This window comes from Erithacus rubecula (genome assembly GCF_903797595.1).
Source record: "Erithacus rubecula genome assembly, contig: scaffold_213_arrow_ctg1, whole genome shotgun sequence".
Lineage (NCBI taxonomy): Eukaryota > Metazoa > Chordata > Aves > Passeriformes > Muscicapidae > Erithacus > Erithacus rubecula.
Window position 1 is genome coordinate 130,155 of NW_027636101.1, and position 15,489 is coordinate 145,643.

Sequence of the window (15,489 nt, forward strand, 5' to 3'; positions counted from 1 at the left end):
CAGCCGTCTCAGAGATGGGCAAGGACAAGAAAGGGTTTGAAGCTGTGCCAAGAGAGGTGTACACTGGACATTAGGAAGAACTGCTGCCCAGAAAGGGGCATGAGATATGGGAATGGTGTGCCCCAGGGGGCACTGGTGCAGTCACCGTTGCAGTAGGTGTTCAAGGTAAGCCTGGCCATAGCACTCCAGGCTCAGATCTGCTTGCCGTGGTAACCATGGATCACAGGCTGGAGTTGATCTCCCAGAACTCTTCCAAGCCAGTGCTTGGATTCTGTGACATCACAGCCTCTGGGGCAGCATGGTGCCTGGCAACTGTCCCCAGCCACTGCCGTGCCCCACAGCCTGAGCACACCTCGGCGAGGACAGACGTCCAGAGCGTGTGTGCTGGTGGCAGCTTCCCCAGAGCACCATGGCCGACCCGGTCCCCTGGATCCTGCACTTTTACCTGCTGCTGCTCCTGGGCCATCGTCCCGACCCATCCAGCCATCCTGGGCCAGGCACGGGCCTGTATGTGCAGGAGCTGGAGCAGCAGAACAGGGACCCTGAGCCGACCACCCCGTGCATTAACATATCGTGACAGTCCTGGACATGCCTGCTGGTGCAGCTGCTGGCCTCAGGCACTGTCCTAGGATGGCGCCGTTACCGAGGGCGCTGGAGACGCTGGAGAAGGGTGAGGGATGGGGGTCAGGCAGGAAGGATGGGCTTGGAGCTCTGGGCAGCCCTTTGGGCAAGGCCCCATGGCAGAGTGGAGCTGAGCCTCTGGCTGGGAGTCAGGCCAGGGCTGAGCTCAGGGACAGCCCCAGGCAGAGGCAGCCAGAGCTCTGCTTGCTGCAGCCTGGCCAGGCCTGGCTCTCTTGCTCAGAGGCCAAAGGCAGCCCAGAGAGGGGCCCTGCTCTGCCCCTCTGCCCCTTCCATCGGGATCCCTGTGCTTTGCCTTGCAGAATCGGCGCCAGAGGCCCCGCAGCAGCAGCCCAGGACAAGGCTGTTCCTCAGAGCTGGTCCAGCTGCTGAGGAACAACCACACCATGCTGCAGCAGTGCCTGCAACGCTGCTCCCAGCAGAGGGCCCAGGGCAACAGAGTAGCACAGGGGGCCAGCCGGAGGAGGAGCAGGAGATTCTAAATCTCGTCCAGTGCTGACCTCCAGCTCCAGCACAGCGCGCAGAGCACAGCAGGGAATGTGTGACCCGTGCCAGCCCGGGCACGGCGACATTCCCCATCTTAGGCCTTAGAGACACCCCATCCTTAGCTGTAGCAACCCCCACCAACTTTTCCACAAGAAGTTGACCTTCCCCTTAGTGTTCTGGTTCTAAGTGTTCAAGTAATTTAGGCATAAGGTTCTTACCCCATAGTCTTCCAGTCCCCCTGTATTGTAGACTTTTAGAGTAGTAAAGTTAATAAAGTTCATGTTCTCTACACATCCTGTGTTGTTTGCTTCATATTCCATCCAAGAGGGGACACAGAGGGATGGGTTTGAGCAGGAGCTCCAGACTGCCTGCAATGGAGAGCCTGAGTGCAGCAGCAGCATTTGCAGGAGTGCAAATGGAGGGCAGCTGGAAAGAAGATGGTGGGCAGTATTCTCCTGCCTCCATCTTCCAAGGAAGAGTCAAGTCAATCCCTGTCTGCGCTCTGCTGGGAAGGGTCCCTAAAGGCTCCAGGAGATGCCTGGGTGGCTCCAAAAGGGGCTTGCAGGACCCTGGGGCACCAGGGAAGGAACAGCATCATCCCAGGAATGCTGTGAGAGATTCCCCAGAGCGGCCTCACCTGGGGCCCGGGCAAGGGATGGATTCAGGCAGGCAAATACATCCAGGGGCTGCCTGGGCTATGGCAGTGAGGCCCAGCCCTGTTTCATATCTTTCTGCTCTTCATTTGTATTTAGTCCTTTGTATTTATCCTCCTGACCTTCACAATGGGATTAGATTTCACTCTCTTACAAGGCAAAACCTTAGTTATTTTATTTCCACTAAACAACCATGTGTATTACCAGCTTAAATGACTTCTCTCTGACTTACTCTGCATCTTGCTCCTTTACAGCAAGATGCATCAAGCACCTCTGTTAAAGTACAGATGCCTCCCTGGAAAGAGGACAATCTTGCTATTTTCTGAAGAATCTTAACTTTGATGATGCACCAAATTTTACAAATCCAAGAGGAAAAAAGCCTACAGATCAGTTTTACAATTTCAAAAGCTGATTCCTCAACTCTTGCACACCAGTTTCCTTATTGGCAACGTTCAGCAGTGATACCAAACAAGCACAGAAAACAAATGGGAGAAGAAATGCAGACAGCCAGCAGGGGACCACCTACCAAAATACTGGGAAGAAACAGCACCCAGCAACAATTTCACTACAAAATGGACTGATCTTCTAGTTAGCTTCAAAGCAATACATGGACTTGCTTACTTTCAAAGCCTGTCCAATTTTCAATTAAAAATAGAAAAATAACTCCTCTCCACATGCATCATTACTGTTAAGCCTTGTCTATGTCTTCAGCTGTTCTTATTTGACTTACAGGATAATGAAATGTATTGAGATGGGATTTCAAGGCAGGTGCTGGACAAGGTATGGGAAGTATGTGCTGTTTTAGAATCCTCAATATCAGCAGACAACTTGATAAAGTTGAATTCTCTTTTTTCCAAGCAAAAGAACCACCTAGTGTTTTTATCTTCCCTGGTGTTTCCAAGGAAAACACTATTAGCTTTCTAGGCATACAGTTCCTGGCTATTGGAATATATACACTTAGCAAACAATGTAATTTTAAGAACAATCTGCTGAAGCAGTATTTTATTTTTAAGATATTTTAATTAACTACTTGCTTTAAGAAGGAAAAGTGTTTCAAATCCCAATTTTGCCCTCCTTTATCCTTATTCAACAGCATGGATCTTTGAGTGCATGGGCAAATGGTTAAACTGAATGTGGCACATGTTTGCTGTTACTGCTGAATATATCTTCTGCTGTACTGCCAATTTTCAGAGAAAAAGTTAGAATCAAAAGATGTTGTTAAGAAAAATAGCAAACATTATTTCTTCTTGACTCCCTGAGCACTCAGGTTACTCTTCATCTCATCTATTATTCCTCAGTCTCAGAACAGAACAAGCCTAGTCCTGTTACATCTTATTCAACTGCAAGTACCATTTTTACCCAAATAATTTTCACCATTTTCACTCCTTACACCCTTTCAGTTGTGACGTGTTATTAACTTCTTGGTTTTGTTTATTTGTTTCCCTGCAGCCATAGGTAACAAATCTTAGTTCATGTGAAATATAAATCAGACAGAAACAGTACATCACCTATGGGGATTCTGGGGTTTTTTTTCTTTTTCTGGAAAGTTATCCAAGTTAACAGAAATTTCCTTACTTCTCACACACAAAAACCAGCACGAGCTTCCCAAAATGCAGTTTTGGAAAAGGCATGCATGTTGGACCGTAATTACATGTAGGTCAGTGGAATAGCTTCAGTAAAGGGGAAAATTAAAGGAGACTACCTGACCAATAGGTTAGCAAAAGGTGAGCATTAATGGATCAATAGATCAATTTAAGTGCCAAGTGTCCAGAGTAGCTTTCAAGGGTGATAATGGATTTCAGTGTCACAGATTTTAATTGTGCACTATAACAGTGCTGTTTGAGCCATTATATGACTGAATTATTATGATTTCTGTATCAGCTTGGATGTAAAACTTGACTCTGGACTGAATTGTGTCACTTAAGGGAATTCAGAAGGAAATTATTTGATACATTCAACGAAATTAAATGTATTCTGCATTCCTGGTGCCTCCATTTGCCAACCTAAAACAAATTGTGCACCAAGCTTGCTGTAAAAAACCCATGCACTGGTATAACCCGTGCTGGTATCTTCCAGAGAAGGAGAATCAGGGAGGTCTAGATCCATGTGTTCAGTAAGAGAGAGCAGAGAACAAATGAATCAAGGAAATAAATAAGGAGAGAGAGAGGCAGGCTGAAATAAACACTTTTGCATTGCTGGAGTTATGCCTCCACAAATCCATATGCAGACGAAGTAATTCTATGAACAAATCCCAACTTCTCCCTGCCCCTCCCAAGTGAATGACTAGATCTAAAGTTTAGAACAGTAAGACAAAAATCTCCCAAGGCTTAGTGGCTTCATCTGTCATATGGTGACTATACCCCTGATGCACAAAGTTCCTTAATCAATACTTACTTCTCATATTTCTTTTTAAAATTAGAATGCAAGCACCATATCCATAATGCAATATTTCTGAAGCCCAAGACCTAAGACTCTCATCCCAATTAAAATGCAGCAAGCAGATTGGTTTTAACACTCAGTGGCATTCTTTTTCTGGACTCATTCCTTCACAGACCACACAGTTATCAATAATCCATGCACAGAGCAATTAGGCCTTTTTCTTGTTTTATGGGTTACAGACTATGCCTGTGCAAGTGTCATAAAATATTCTAAAGCACTACAATGCAACAGAACACATTTAAATCCCTACATTAAGAGGAATTGAATAATTTTGATATTTAATTGCTCTTCTTCTGTCATATGGTTACAGTCTTTTGAGTGAATCACACAATTTCTGAGTCCAGACCAAAGAATGACTGCTATCCAAAGTCATTTTAGGAAGGGGCATTTTTAGCACCTGCAAATGATTAAATGTGATGATGAAATAGGACATGGACAACTTTGAGGACCTGCAATTTTCACACAACAAATCAGAACTGAAACAACAGAAAGTGACCTCCACACTTTTTATGGTAGAGAAGCAATGGTTTTGACATATTTTGAAAGACTGATTTCATGTGCTTACAGGATCCTGTGAATGACAAGGGACAGTTGGGCAACTGAAACCAGAGAGAAAACTCTGCTTCAGTGGCCTCACACCAAGACTCACATGGTTCTATTCTGTGCAGAACTTGGAATAAAACTGAGGCAGAGGGAAAGCTACAGAACAGAGATGCACACTTGGCTTTGCCTTTATTATTTAAAGCTAAAATTTCTACAGTGCTTTCTCAGCTCTTGCAGAAATGCTCTTTATAACCTTTAAACATGGACCAGGTCACAAGGAATTATGCAGTAGCTGTAGAGATGCTTTAGGAGACTTTGCAGCAACAACTGAAACTTTGCCCTCCTCTATGCAGAAAAGATTCAATATAGCCTGGGGAATTATATCCAAGGACAGAAATAGAGTGAGAAAATCTTTCTTAATCATTTTCCCAAATAAATTTAGACTGTGAAAGACTGGGAAGAATATTAATCTGTTTGATTCATACACACTCTTTTTTAAGACAAATTAATTATGCAGCAGAAGCATTTAGCATAAAAATACAAGCTTTGAAATGTGAGTGTTAAGTGTAGTACAGGGAAATAAAACTGATAGAAGGAGACTGAAGGAGGCTAATTAGAAAATGTGTGGAAGAGCATAACCATTTGACAATATAAAACATTATGGACCATGTATTGTTTTTATCACCAAGAATTCCCCAAATAAAAGGCATGGAGAAAACCATCATTCAGAAGTGGGAAAACAGAGGGACTGTAAAAGTGGAGTTCTGACAAATGATACTGTATAGAATATGGATTCACAGACCAACAAAACAAAACACCCCAGCAGCAGCAAACTAGAATACTGTATATTCCAGCTGAACCACAGGTGTTTCTGCATATTCATCTTGCAAACTGGCACACTTACTTGCCAAGGCTGCTGAACTACTTCTTTTCCATCTCAAACCATAAAACCCCCCAGTCTTTCACAGGAATCACTTAATCAAATGAAGACAGACCAAAAAACATTATTTTCATGGTTCACAATACTATCAAGTTACATGCCTAAGAGACACCATTTTAAATCATAAATAATGAGCTAGCAAGTGTATAAAACTAGTACTTGAAGAAATGATAAAAAGACAGGAAACTAATAAAAATGCAGATAGTCCAGAACATACCTAATTTCCCCAATTTTAGAATAGAGTAAGCTTGTATTATTAAAGCAAAAATGATTTCTATCAAAAACTATGTTTCCCAGAATTGAATACCACTTGTGGTGGCTGCTTGTGATCTCTGTATATGTTTTAGGAGTTCAGTTGGCATTAGCCTGTTTTTCTAAATACAAGCAGGGAAGAACTATAGTTCCTAATGATATGCAGTTCTGTAATTTAATTAGAAACCTTTCGTCTTTCAGTATTTTAAATAAAAGCTAGGAAAGAAACTCTGTTTTGACACCAGCTCTCCTTAGTAGCAGCATTTCTCAGCACACAATCTGAAAAGGTCAACCTGCCAGACAACAATACAGAAAGTAAAAGTTAAAGTGAGGGCAAGGAAAATCATCTTCAGATGAAACTGCTCTTGTGCAAAAAGAAAGTGATATTTAGATTCAGCCTGTGAACACATTCCTCAGTTATGAGAGAAAACATAGTTCTTAAAATTCTGTTCACTACATTAGGGACAGAAAATCAACTAAAAATTAGATATTAGCTTGGTTAGTACTCAGATACCATAATTATTACCGCAATATTAGGATAACAATCAAATAAACACATTCCAGATAAGCATTTTAATTCATTTACTAGTGTCAGCCATGCTATGCTTTGATTTTATCAATGTATCCTTCAGCAAAAAGGTTAAATTATGTTTTCAACATCATGTAAAATCAGCTCTGACTCACAGCTCACCACAGATTCCAAACAGGAGGCAAAGACCCAGTTTTCCTTTCAGAACTTCTCACATATCTATGACCTTTCTGTGGGCACCTTTAGAAAATGGGGGGAAAGCCATTCCAAAGAACAGTACCAAGGTAATCACACAGCACTACGGACTTTTTCCTGGCATGAGATTCTTAATAAATTATGAGAAATAACACAGAAGCCATTTCTGTCCACAGAACAGATTTAATAGATTTTTGTTTGAAGAACAATAAGAGGATGCTTAAAATTTCTCGTGCTGAAAGCTACATTAGGTTCTCAACTTTGAGTAATCAATATCCACACAATGTAAACTGTGGAATGACTATTTCCCCAAAGAGAAACTTTTTGGGATTTGCAACTCATATCAAAACCTCAGGAAAACGAAATCAGCAGAATTTCCCTAATTCTATGGAACACAATTCCATTGTGTTCTATGACCCTTCAAATACTCATGAAAACAGACTTGTTTTCACTAGAACAGCTGTGACTGAAAATCTGGGGTAAAACCTCTAAGAAATGGCAATATACATGAATGTTCCTTTCCACAGCAGCCACAAGCAAACAAGGAGTGGCACTCGTTGGCACAGCCTCTTCTCCACATACAGGAGAGTGGCCAAGGCAGTGCCAGCCGTCTCAGAGATGGGCAAGGACAAGAAAGGGTTTGAAGCTGTGCCAAGAGAGGTGTACACTGGACATTAGGAAGAACTGCTGCCCAGAAAGGGGCATGAGATATGGGAATGGTGTGCCCCAGGGGGCACTGGTGCAGTCACCGTTGCAGTAGGTGTTCAAGGTAAGCCTGGCCATAGCACTCCAGGCTCAGATCTGCTTGCCGTGGTAACCATGGATCACAGGCTGGAGTTGATCTCCCAGAACTCTTCCAAGCCAGTGCTTGGATTCTGTGACATCACAGCCTCTGGGGCAGCATGGTGCCTGGCAACTGTCCCCAGCCACCGCCGTGCCCCACAGCCTGGGCTGACCTCGGCGAGGACAGACGTTCCGAGCGGGTGTGCTGGTGGCGCCTGCATAGAGCACCATGGCCGACCCTGTCCCATGGCTGCTGAACCTTTATCTGCTGCTGCTCCTGGGCCATCGTCCCGACCCAACCATCCATCCTGGGTCGGGCACGGTCCTGTATGTGCAGGAGCCGGAGCAGCAGAACAGGGACCCTGAGCCAACCACCCCCTGCATGGATATATCGTGGCAGTCCTGGACGTGCCTGCTGGTGCAGCTGCTGGCCACAGGCACTGTCCTGGGATGGCGCCGCTACCGAGGGCGCTGGAGAGGCTGGAGAAGGGTGAGGGATGGGGGGTCAGGCAGGAAGGATGGGCTTGGACCTCTTGGGCAGCCCTTTGGCCAAGGCCCCATGGCAGAGTGGAGCTGAGCCTCTGGCTGGGAATCAGGCCAGGGCTGAGCTCAGGGACAGCCCCAGGCAGAGGCAGCCAGAGCTCTGCTTGCTGCAGCCTGGCCAGGCCTGGCTCTCTTGCTCAGAGCCCAAAGGCAGCCCAGAGAGGGGCCCTGCTCTGCCCCTTCCATCGGGATCCCTGTGCTTTGCCTTGCAGAATCAGCGCCAGAGGCCTCGCAGCTGCAGCCCAGGACAAGGCTGTCCCACAGAGCTGATCCAGCTGCTGAGGAACAACCGCACCATGCTGGAGCAGTGCCTGGAACGCTGCTCCCAGCAGAGGGCCCAGAGCAGCAGAGCAGCACAGGGGGCCAGCCAGAGGAGGAGGAGCAGGAGATCCTAAATCTCGCCCAGCGCTGACCTCCAGCTCCAGCACGGCGCACAGAGCACAGCAGGGAATGGGTGACCCGTGCCAGCTTGGGCACGGCGCCATTCACCATCGTAGGCTTTAGAGACCCCCCATCCTTACCTGTAGCCACCCCCATCACCTTTTCCACCTTCCCCTTAGTGTTCCTGTTCTACATGTTTAAGTTAGCCATAAGATTGTTACCCCATAGTCCCCCGTAGTGTAGATTTTTAGAGTAGTAAAGTTAATAAAGTTCATGTTCTCTGCACATCCTGTGTTGTTTGCTTGATATTCCATCCAAGAGGGCACACAGAGGGATGGGTTTGAGCAGGAGTTCCAGACTGCCTGCAATGGAGAGCCTGAGTGCAGCAGCAGCATTTGCAGGAGTGCAAATGGAGGGCAGCTGGAAAGAAGATGGTGGGCAGTATTCTCCTGCCTCCATCTTCCAAGGAAGAGTCAAGTCAATCCCTGTCTGCGCTCTGCTCGGGCGTCTCTAAAGGCTCCAGGAGGTGTCTGGGTGGCTCCAAAAGGGGCTTGCAGGACCCTGGGGCACCAGGGAAGGAACAGCATCATCCCAGGAATGCTGTGAGAGATTCCCCAGAGCGGCCCAACCTGGGGCCCGGGCAAGGGATGGATTCAGGCAGGCAAATACATCCAGGGGCTGCCTGGGCTATGGCAGTGAGGCCCAGCCCTGTTTCATATCTTTTTAGTCTTCATTTGTATTTAGTCCTTTGTATTTATCCTCATGACCCTCACAATTGGATTAGATTTCACTTTCTTTCAAGACAAAACCTTAGTTATTTTATTTCCACTAAACAACCATGTGTATTACCAGCTTAAACGACTTCTCTCTGACTTACTCTGCACCTTGCTCCTTTACAGCAAGATGATCAAGGACCTCTGTTAAAGTACAGATGCCTCCCTGGAAAGAGGACAATCTTGCTATATTCTGAAGAATCTTAACTTTGATGATGTACCAAATTTTACAAATCCAAGAGGAAAAATGCCTACAGATCAGTTTTACAATTTCAAAAGCTGATTCCTCAACTCTTGCACACCAGTTTCCTTATTGGCAACGTTCAGCAGTGATACCAAACAAGCACAGAAAACAAATGGGAGAAGAAATGCAGACAGCCATACAACCAACTGCCAGCACAAGAAACACGCTGTGCTCTTGTCACTGACAGTTTCTGTCTCATGGTTGAGATGAACCAGAAGTGGAAAGTGGCCGCAGGGAGCCCCACACGACGAGTCACACAGGCTACTGAAGGAGAAGAATCAGTGCACTTGCTGAACTCAAAGCCATTCAGCTGGCCCTGGACACTGCTGAAACAGAGAACTGGCCAAAGCTCTACCCTTATACTGAATCATAAATAGTAACCAATGCTCTGTGGAGTGAGCTAGAAAGGTAAAAAAAGGCCAGTTAGCAACATAAAGGAAAACCAATTGAGGCTGCTGATGAATGCAAAAACATTGCCACTCAGACAAACTATCTGTAAAAGTCCATCATGTAGACGACCATGACCCCAAAAGTCAGGCTAATAAAGAACACTGAAACAAGGAGCAAGTAGATCGAGCTGCAAAAATAGAGATGTCACAAATAAATATAAATTAGCAACATAAGGGAGAGTTGTTCCTAGCTCAATAGGCTCATACTGCCTCAAGCCATCAAGGCAAAAATGCCACCTATAAGTAGGCACAAAACTGAAAAAGCAGGTTTAACTATAAATTGCATTTCTCAAGTTATTCATAACTGTAAGACAGGTGCTAAAATCAAGCAAGCCAAGCCCATAAAGCCTCTCTAATATGGGGGGCAGTATTCCAAATATAAGTATAAAGAAGCCCAGCAAATGAACTACATCACACTGCCTCAAACCCCCCAAGGCAAGTGCTACGTGATCACAATTGTAGAAGTCACCACTAGATCATTAGAAACCCACCCTGTACCTCACACTACTACTCAAAACACCGTCTGAAGCCCAAAAACGCAAGTCCTATAAAGACACAGCACCCCTGAGAGAATCGTCAGACAACAGGACCCATTTCAAGAACAGCCTTAGAAACACCTCAGCCAAAAACCAGGATATTGAATAAATAGATCATATCCCTTATCACACACCAGCTGCCAGGAAAGTTGAACTGTACAACAGACTACTTGAAACTACCCTAAAGGCACTTGGCAGGGAAACATCCAAAAATTGAGAAATGAACATAACAGAAGCCACCTAAACAGTCAACACCTGAGAGTCCATCACTCAAGCAAGTCCTGCCCAGTCTGAAGCCTTGCACACAGTGCATGGGGATAAAGTCCCTGTAGGACACATAAAAGGTATTTTAAGACTGTTTAGATTAGGCCCACCTCAAGCAAAGGCAAACCAATCCGTACAATTGTTTTTGCTCAAAAACCTAGTTACACTTAGTAGGTAATGCAGAAAGATAAAGAAACCCATTGAGTACCACAGAAAAACCTAATCTGAAGTGAGAACTGTGTGTAAAGTTTCACTGTGGATAAAAATATATAGCAGAGTTGAAAGAAGGTATTAATTAAGGTAGGATGCAGATGGTAATAGAATAAGGAGTAGATCATGTCTTAAGTTGCAATGCAAGATGCAAGCAGAAGTATACATTCTATCCCCATCTGCTGAAACCAGGTGGAGCAGGGCTCCTTATCTCTGCCATGACCCATCCCTCAGAACTCCTCCCCACAAGGAGTTATACCTTATGGGAGATGCCCCAGCCAAGGAGAAAAGCCAAGTATTTCCAGACTAAATAAAATCTGAAATTTGAAACATCAGAGCAGCCTTTCCCACTAAATTCCCAGAAGAAGACCAGGCCTATCTTCATGACCACCAGATGTTAAAAAAGTAACTACACTCTTCTCCAAAATCATTGCTTCAACAAAATCACATCTGTCCCTCCAAGAAAACTACAGGTACCATTATTCAGACTGTAACCAACACCCTGAGCAACAGGGTTACATGTTGCATTCTGACCTTGCCAGTGTTTTGGTCTTGATATTACTATACTGGTATTTTCATTTTCCCAGTGAAAAAACTGCTATTCTGAATCCCATATCTTTGCCAGAGAGCTCCTTAATTTCCAAGTCATATTAATTTAGAGGGAGGGAGTTTACATTTTCCATTTCAAGAGAAGCTCCAGAGCTCCTCAGCAGACACCTGTCTGTCAAACCAAGACAGTGCCCTGCTGCAGCTCCATCCCCATGGCAGGATCCGCGCTGGATGATCCCCAGGGACCCCCGGTGGGCAGAGCCCCCCTGAGCCCTGGTGCTGCTGATCCGTGTTGGGAAGACACCTGGCTGGGGGCTGCACACGCTCCCCGTGGCCTGGATTTTCTCTGCATTTCTCTTTATCCTTCCCAAACACCCAAAACCAGGGTAAAAATAGAGATTAAATAACGACCTGCTTGGGGACACGGGGGGATCTTCCAGGGGATGCGGGGGACGCTCGGTTCCAGGGATTTGAGGGGTCCTGGGAGGGACCTGGGGGTTGTTCAGGGCGTTGGGCACCCCAGTTCCAGCGGCTCTGGCTGCGCTGGGAGAGGAGGGGGAGCGGGAGGAAGAGGAGGAGCGGGAAGAGACAGAAGAGAAGCAGCGGGAGGAAGAGGAGGAGCGATTTTGGAACCACGCGCTTTTGCCGCACGCCCGCACAGACCGCAGCGTCCCCCGGGAGCGGCAGAATCGCCTCCCAAAATCCCGCAGGTGAGCAGGGAGGGGGAGCTCGCCCCAAATCCATCATTAGGAGCTCCGGGAGGGTTTTATTTTGCGGTCCAGGGGATGTTTGGATCTTGCAGGAGCCCAAAGCCAAGCCGGAAATGGCCCTGGCAGGATCTTGGTGGCTCCTCGGCTCTGGGGACCCCCGGCAGCCTGGAAGGGTGCGGGAGGTTGGTGCTGAGCGGGCTCCGGGCCCCCGAGGCTGAAAGGGGCGCTGACTGCTCCAGCTGCCCTTGGGCAGCGCCACCATCAAACCCAACGCACTCAGCCCTTGTTTTCCCCCCAAACCAGGATTTCCCAAACCTGGGCTGCATTGAGAGGAAGAGGAGGCTGTCAGGACGTGTTCAATGGCCCAGGAGCCGCAAGCAGGTGAGGAGGAAGTCAGTGCCCCTTTCCCCCTGTGTCCTGCTCCATCTCCCAGCCCAGCACGGCCCCGGCTGCAGCACAGCCCTGGTGCGATCTCCTTGCCCTTGCCTCTGGCACAGAGGCAAATCCCATCCTGTCCTTGTCCTTCCTCCCCAGACAAGGAGCTGAGCATGGACAGCAGGGAGGACAAATCCCCGCGGCACAGCCTCGGGCAAGAGGGCGTTTGCAGCGGCTCCACGGCTCAGGAATGCAACGGGGAGGAAAAGCCCCGCAGATCCCGCAGCAGGAGGGGCTGCAAACGCACAGCCCGGGGATCCCAGCAGGAAAGAGCCAGCCCGGGCCGGGGAGGCGGCCGGAGCTCGGAGCTGGGGCTGCGTGAGCAGCTTCACCATGGGGAGAAGCCCCACAAGTGCTCAGAATGTGGGAAGGGCTTCAGGTGGAGATGGGACATGATCAGACACCGGAGAATCCACACAGGGGAGCGGCCCTACGAATGTGGGGAGTGTGGGAAGAGATTCAGGTGGAGATGTGACCTGATCCAACACCGGAGAATCCACACAGGGGAACGGCCCTACGAGTGTGGGGAATGTGGGAAGAGATTCAGGTGGAGATGTGACCTGATCCAACACCGGAGAATCCACACAGGGGAGCGGCCCTACGAATGTGGGGAGTGTGGGCAGACATTCCGCCACAGCTCACACCTGAGTGTGCACCAGAGGAGCCACACTGGGGAGATGCCCTATGAGTGTGATAAATGCAGGAAGAGGTTTCACACCAGCTCCACTCTCCTCGGGCACTATCGCAGTCACTTGGATGAGAGGCCTTATGAGTGTCCTGACTGTGGGAAGGGCTTTAAGCAAAACTCACATCTCATCCGGCACCAGCTCATCCATAATGGGGAGAGACCCTACGAGTGTGATAAATGCAGGAAGAGGTTTCAGACCAGCTCCTGTCTCCTCCTGCACTATCGCACTCACAGGGATGAGAGGCCGTTCCGCTGCTCCAACTGCGGGAAGGGATTCAAGCACAGCTCCACCCTTGTGAGGCACTGGCGCATCCACACTGGGGAGAGACCCTACGAGTGTCCCGAGTGTGGGAAGAGCTTCTCACAGAGCTCTCACTTGACCAGACACCAACGTCGTCTCCACTGAGAGAAGCCCTGCGAGTGCCCTGAGTGTGGGAGGAGCTTTGTGCACTGCTCCAGTTCCATTCCCAGTCCCTGTCCCCATTCTCCATCCCATTGTCAGTCTTGGTCTCGATCCTGTAGTTCCAGACCCTCTCCCTTATTCCTTGTTCCCTTCATGCTCTCAGTCTTGTAGTACAGCTCCCGGTCCCCATTCTATCAGCCAAATTCCTGGTCCCTGTTCTCCTTCCGGTCCCATTCCCCCACCTGGTCCCTTTCTCAGTCCCACTGCATTATTCCCATCGGCATTCCTGGTCCCTGAACACATTCCCTGTCGCTGTCCCCTTTCCTAGTCCTATTCCCAATTCCATTCCCTATCCCTGTCTCATATTCCAGGTCTTGGTCCCTGTCGAGGTCCTTGTCCACATGACAAGTGCAGAATTCCCAGTCCCTGACCGCATTCCCATTCCCTGTCCCCATTCCCGGTCCATGCCCCATTCTACGTCTGCATTGTTTTAAATTTATCTGTAATAAACTGATCAACTCCAATAAATGGAATTAATTAAGAATTTATTGAGCAAGCAGCAATAAGCAAATCAGCGCTGGGGTCCGGGGAGTCTCCGCTCCACCAGCGGCGCGCACCCCACTCCGTGTCAGTCCCTCTGTTATTTTCATCTTCTCCCGTGTCCGTGCCTTTCAGCATCTTCTCACGTTCTTTCTGTGTCTGCACAGCCAGTTGCTGGGGGCTCTGGTGGTCGTGGGGAGGAAGGCCGTGGTATTCTTCTCTTAGCCATTGGTTGACTTATTCCTTTTTTTGCAAGCATCCACAACCTGAGCACATACACATAGAGGATGTTTGTGGTTATTAGAGACATAAACTTTTAAGCAAGTTTCAGTGGTCTTTTGGCCATGTTCCCTAGTTTAGCAATGTTTGATTAGCAAAGCCTTACACATACTCTGTTACACCGGGAGTGACTGTGACTGTACTGGGGGCAACTGGGAGAACTGGGAACACACTGGACAAAACCTGGAGGAACTGGAAGCAACTGGGACCCTGCTGGGGGCAAATTGTATCATCAGAGGGAATGACTGGGAATGAGTGGGTTCATATTGGGAGCAACAGGGATCCTGCAGGCACCGATGGGGAAGTGACCAGGATCATACTGGGAGCGACTGGGCTCATACTGGGAGTGACCGGGCTCATACTGGGAGCAGCCATTCCCGGCACCGGGACCCCCGAACCCCTTTGTGGCCATCGTGCCCCTCCAGCCCCAGCACCCCCGCCAGGGTCCCGGCAATCCCAGGGGTCCCTCCCCCCTCTCGGGGTCCCGCTTTGGGGTTCTGGGGCTCTCCTCTCTCTGGGGTCCCGCTCAGGGAAGCCGCGGCTCTCCCGGGGCTCCCCCAATCCGGTGTCCCCCCGGTGGGGATCTGCCACCGGCCCCTGATCCATCTGGTCCCAGTCTGTTCAGTCTCAGTCAGGAGGATCCCAGTCCATGTGATCCCAGCCCCCATGATCCCAGTCTGGATGGTCCTGCATGGATCACACTGCCAGGGTCTGGAATTCCAGTTCCCAGTCAACAAAAGTTGTTCCTGCCTGTACTGTTTTTAGTTCTCCAATTTGAGATTTCCCAACCAAAGCACCTATTTATATCATGGCTTTAGCACCCCGATATTGTTCCCAATCCCTAACTCGTTCCTGTTCCTGATCCCATTCTCAATCTTCCTACTGTTCCCATTCCCAGACCTGTTCCTGATCCCAATCCGGTTCCTATTCCCATTCCAATCCCGATCCCATTACTGGTTCCAATCCCTATCTCGTTCCCATTCCCAATCTTCATCCCATTCTTGTTCCCATTCTCAATCCCAATCC

At 48.1% G+C, this 15,489-nt stretch overlaps 1 protein-coding gene across 1 annotated transcript in view; it reads left to right on the plus strand.

The window, feature by feature from the left end:
• Positions 1–13,704, plus strand: part of LOC306815759 (uncharacterized protein) — a 75,478-nt gene extending 61,774 nt beyond the window's left edge. Inside the window, exon 3 of the mRNA XM_079332305.1 lies at positions 13,263–13,704. Within this exon, the coding sequence (XP_079188431.1) occupies positions 13,263–13,647 (385 nt within the window). The 3' untranslated portion in view covers positions 13,648–13,704. The remainder of the gene's footprint in view (positions 1–13,262) is intronic.
• Positions 13,705–15,489: the final 1,785 nt, after the last annotated feature.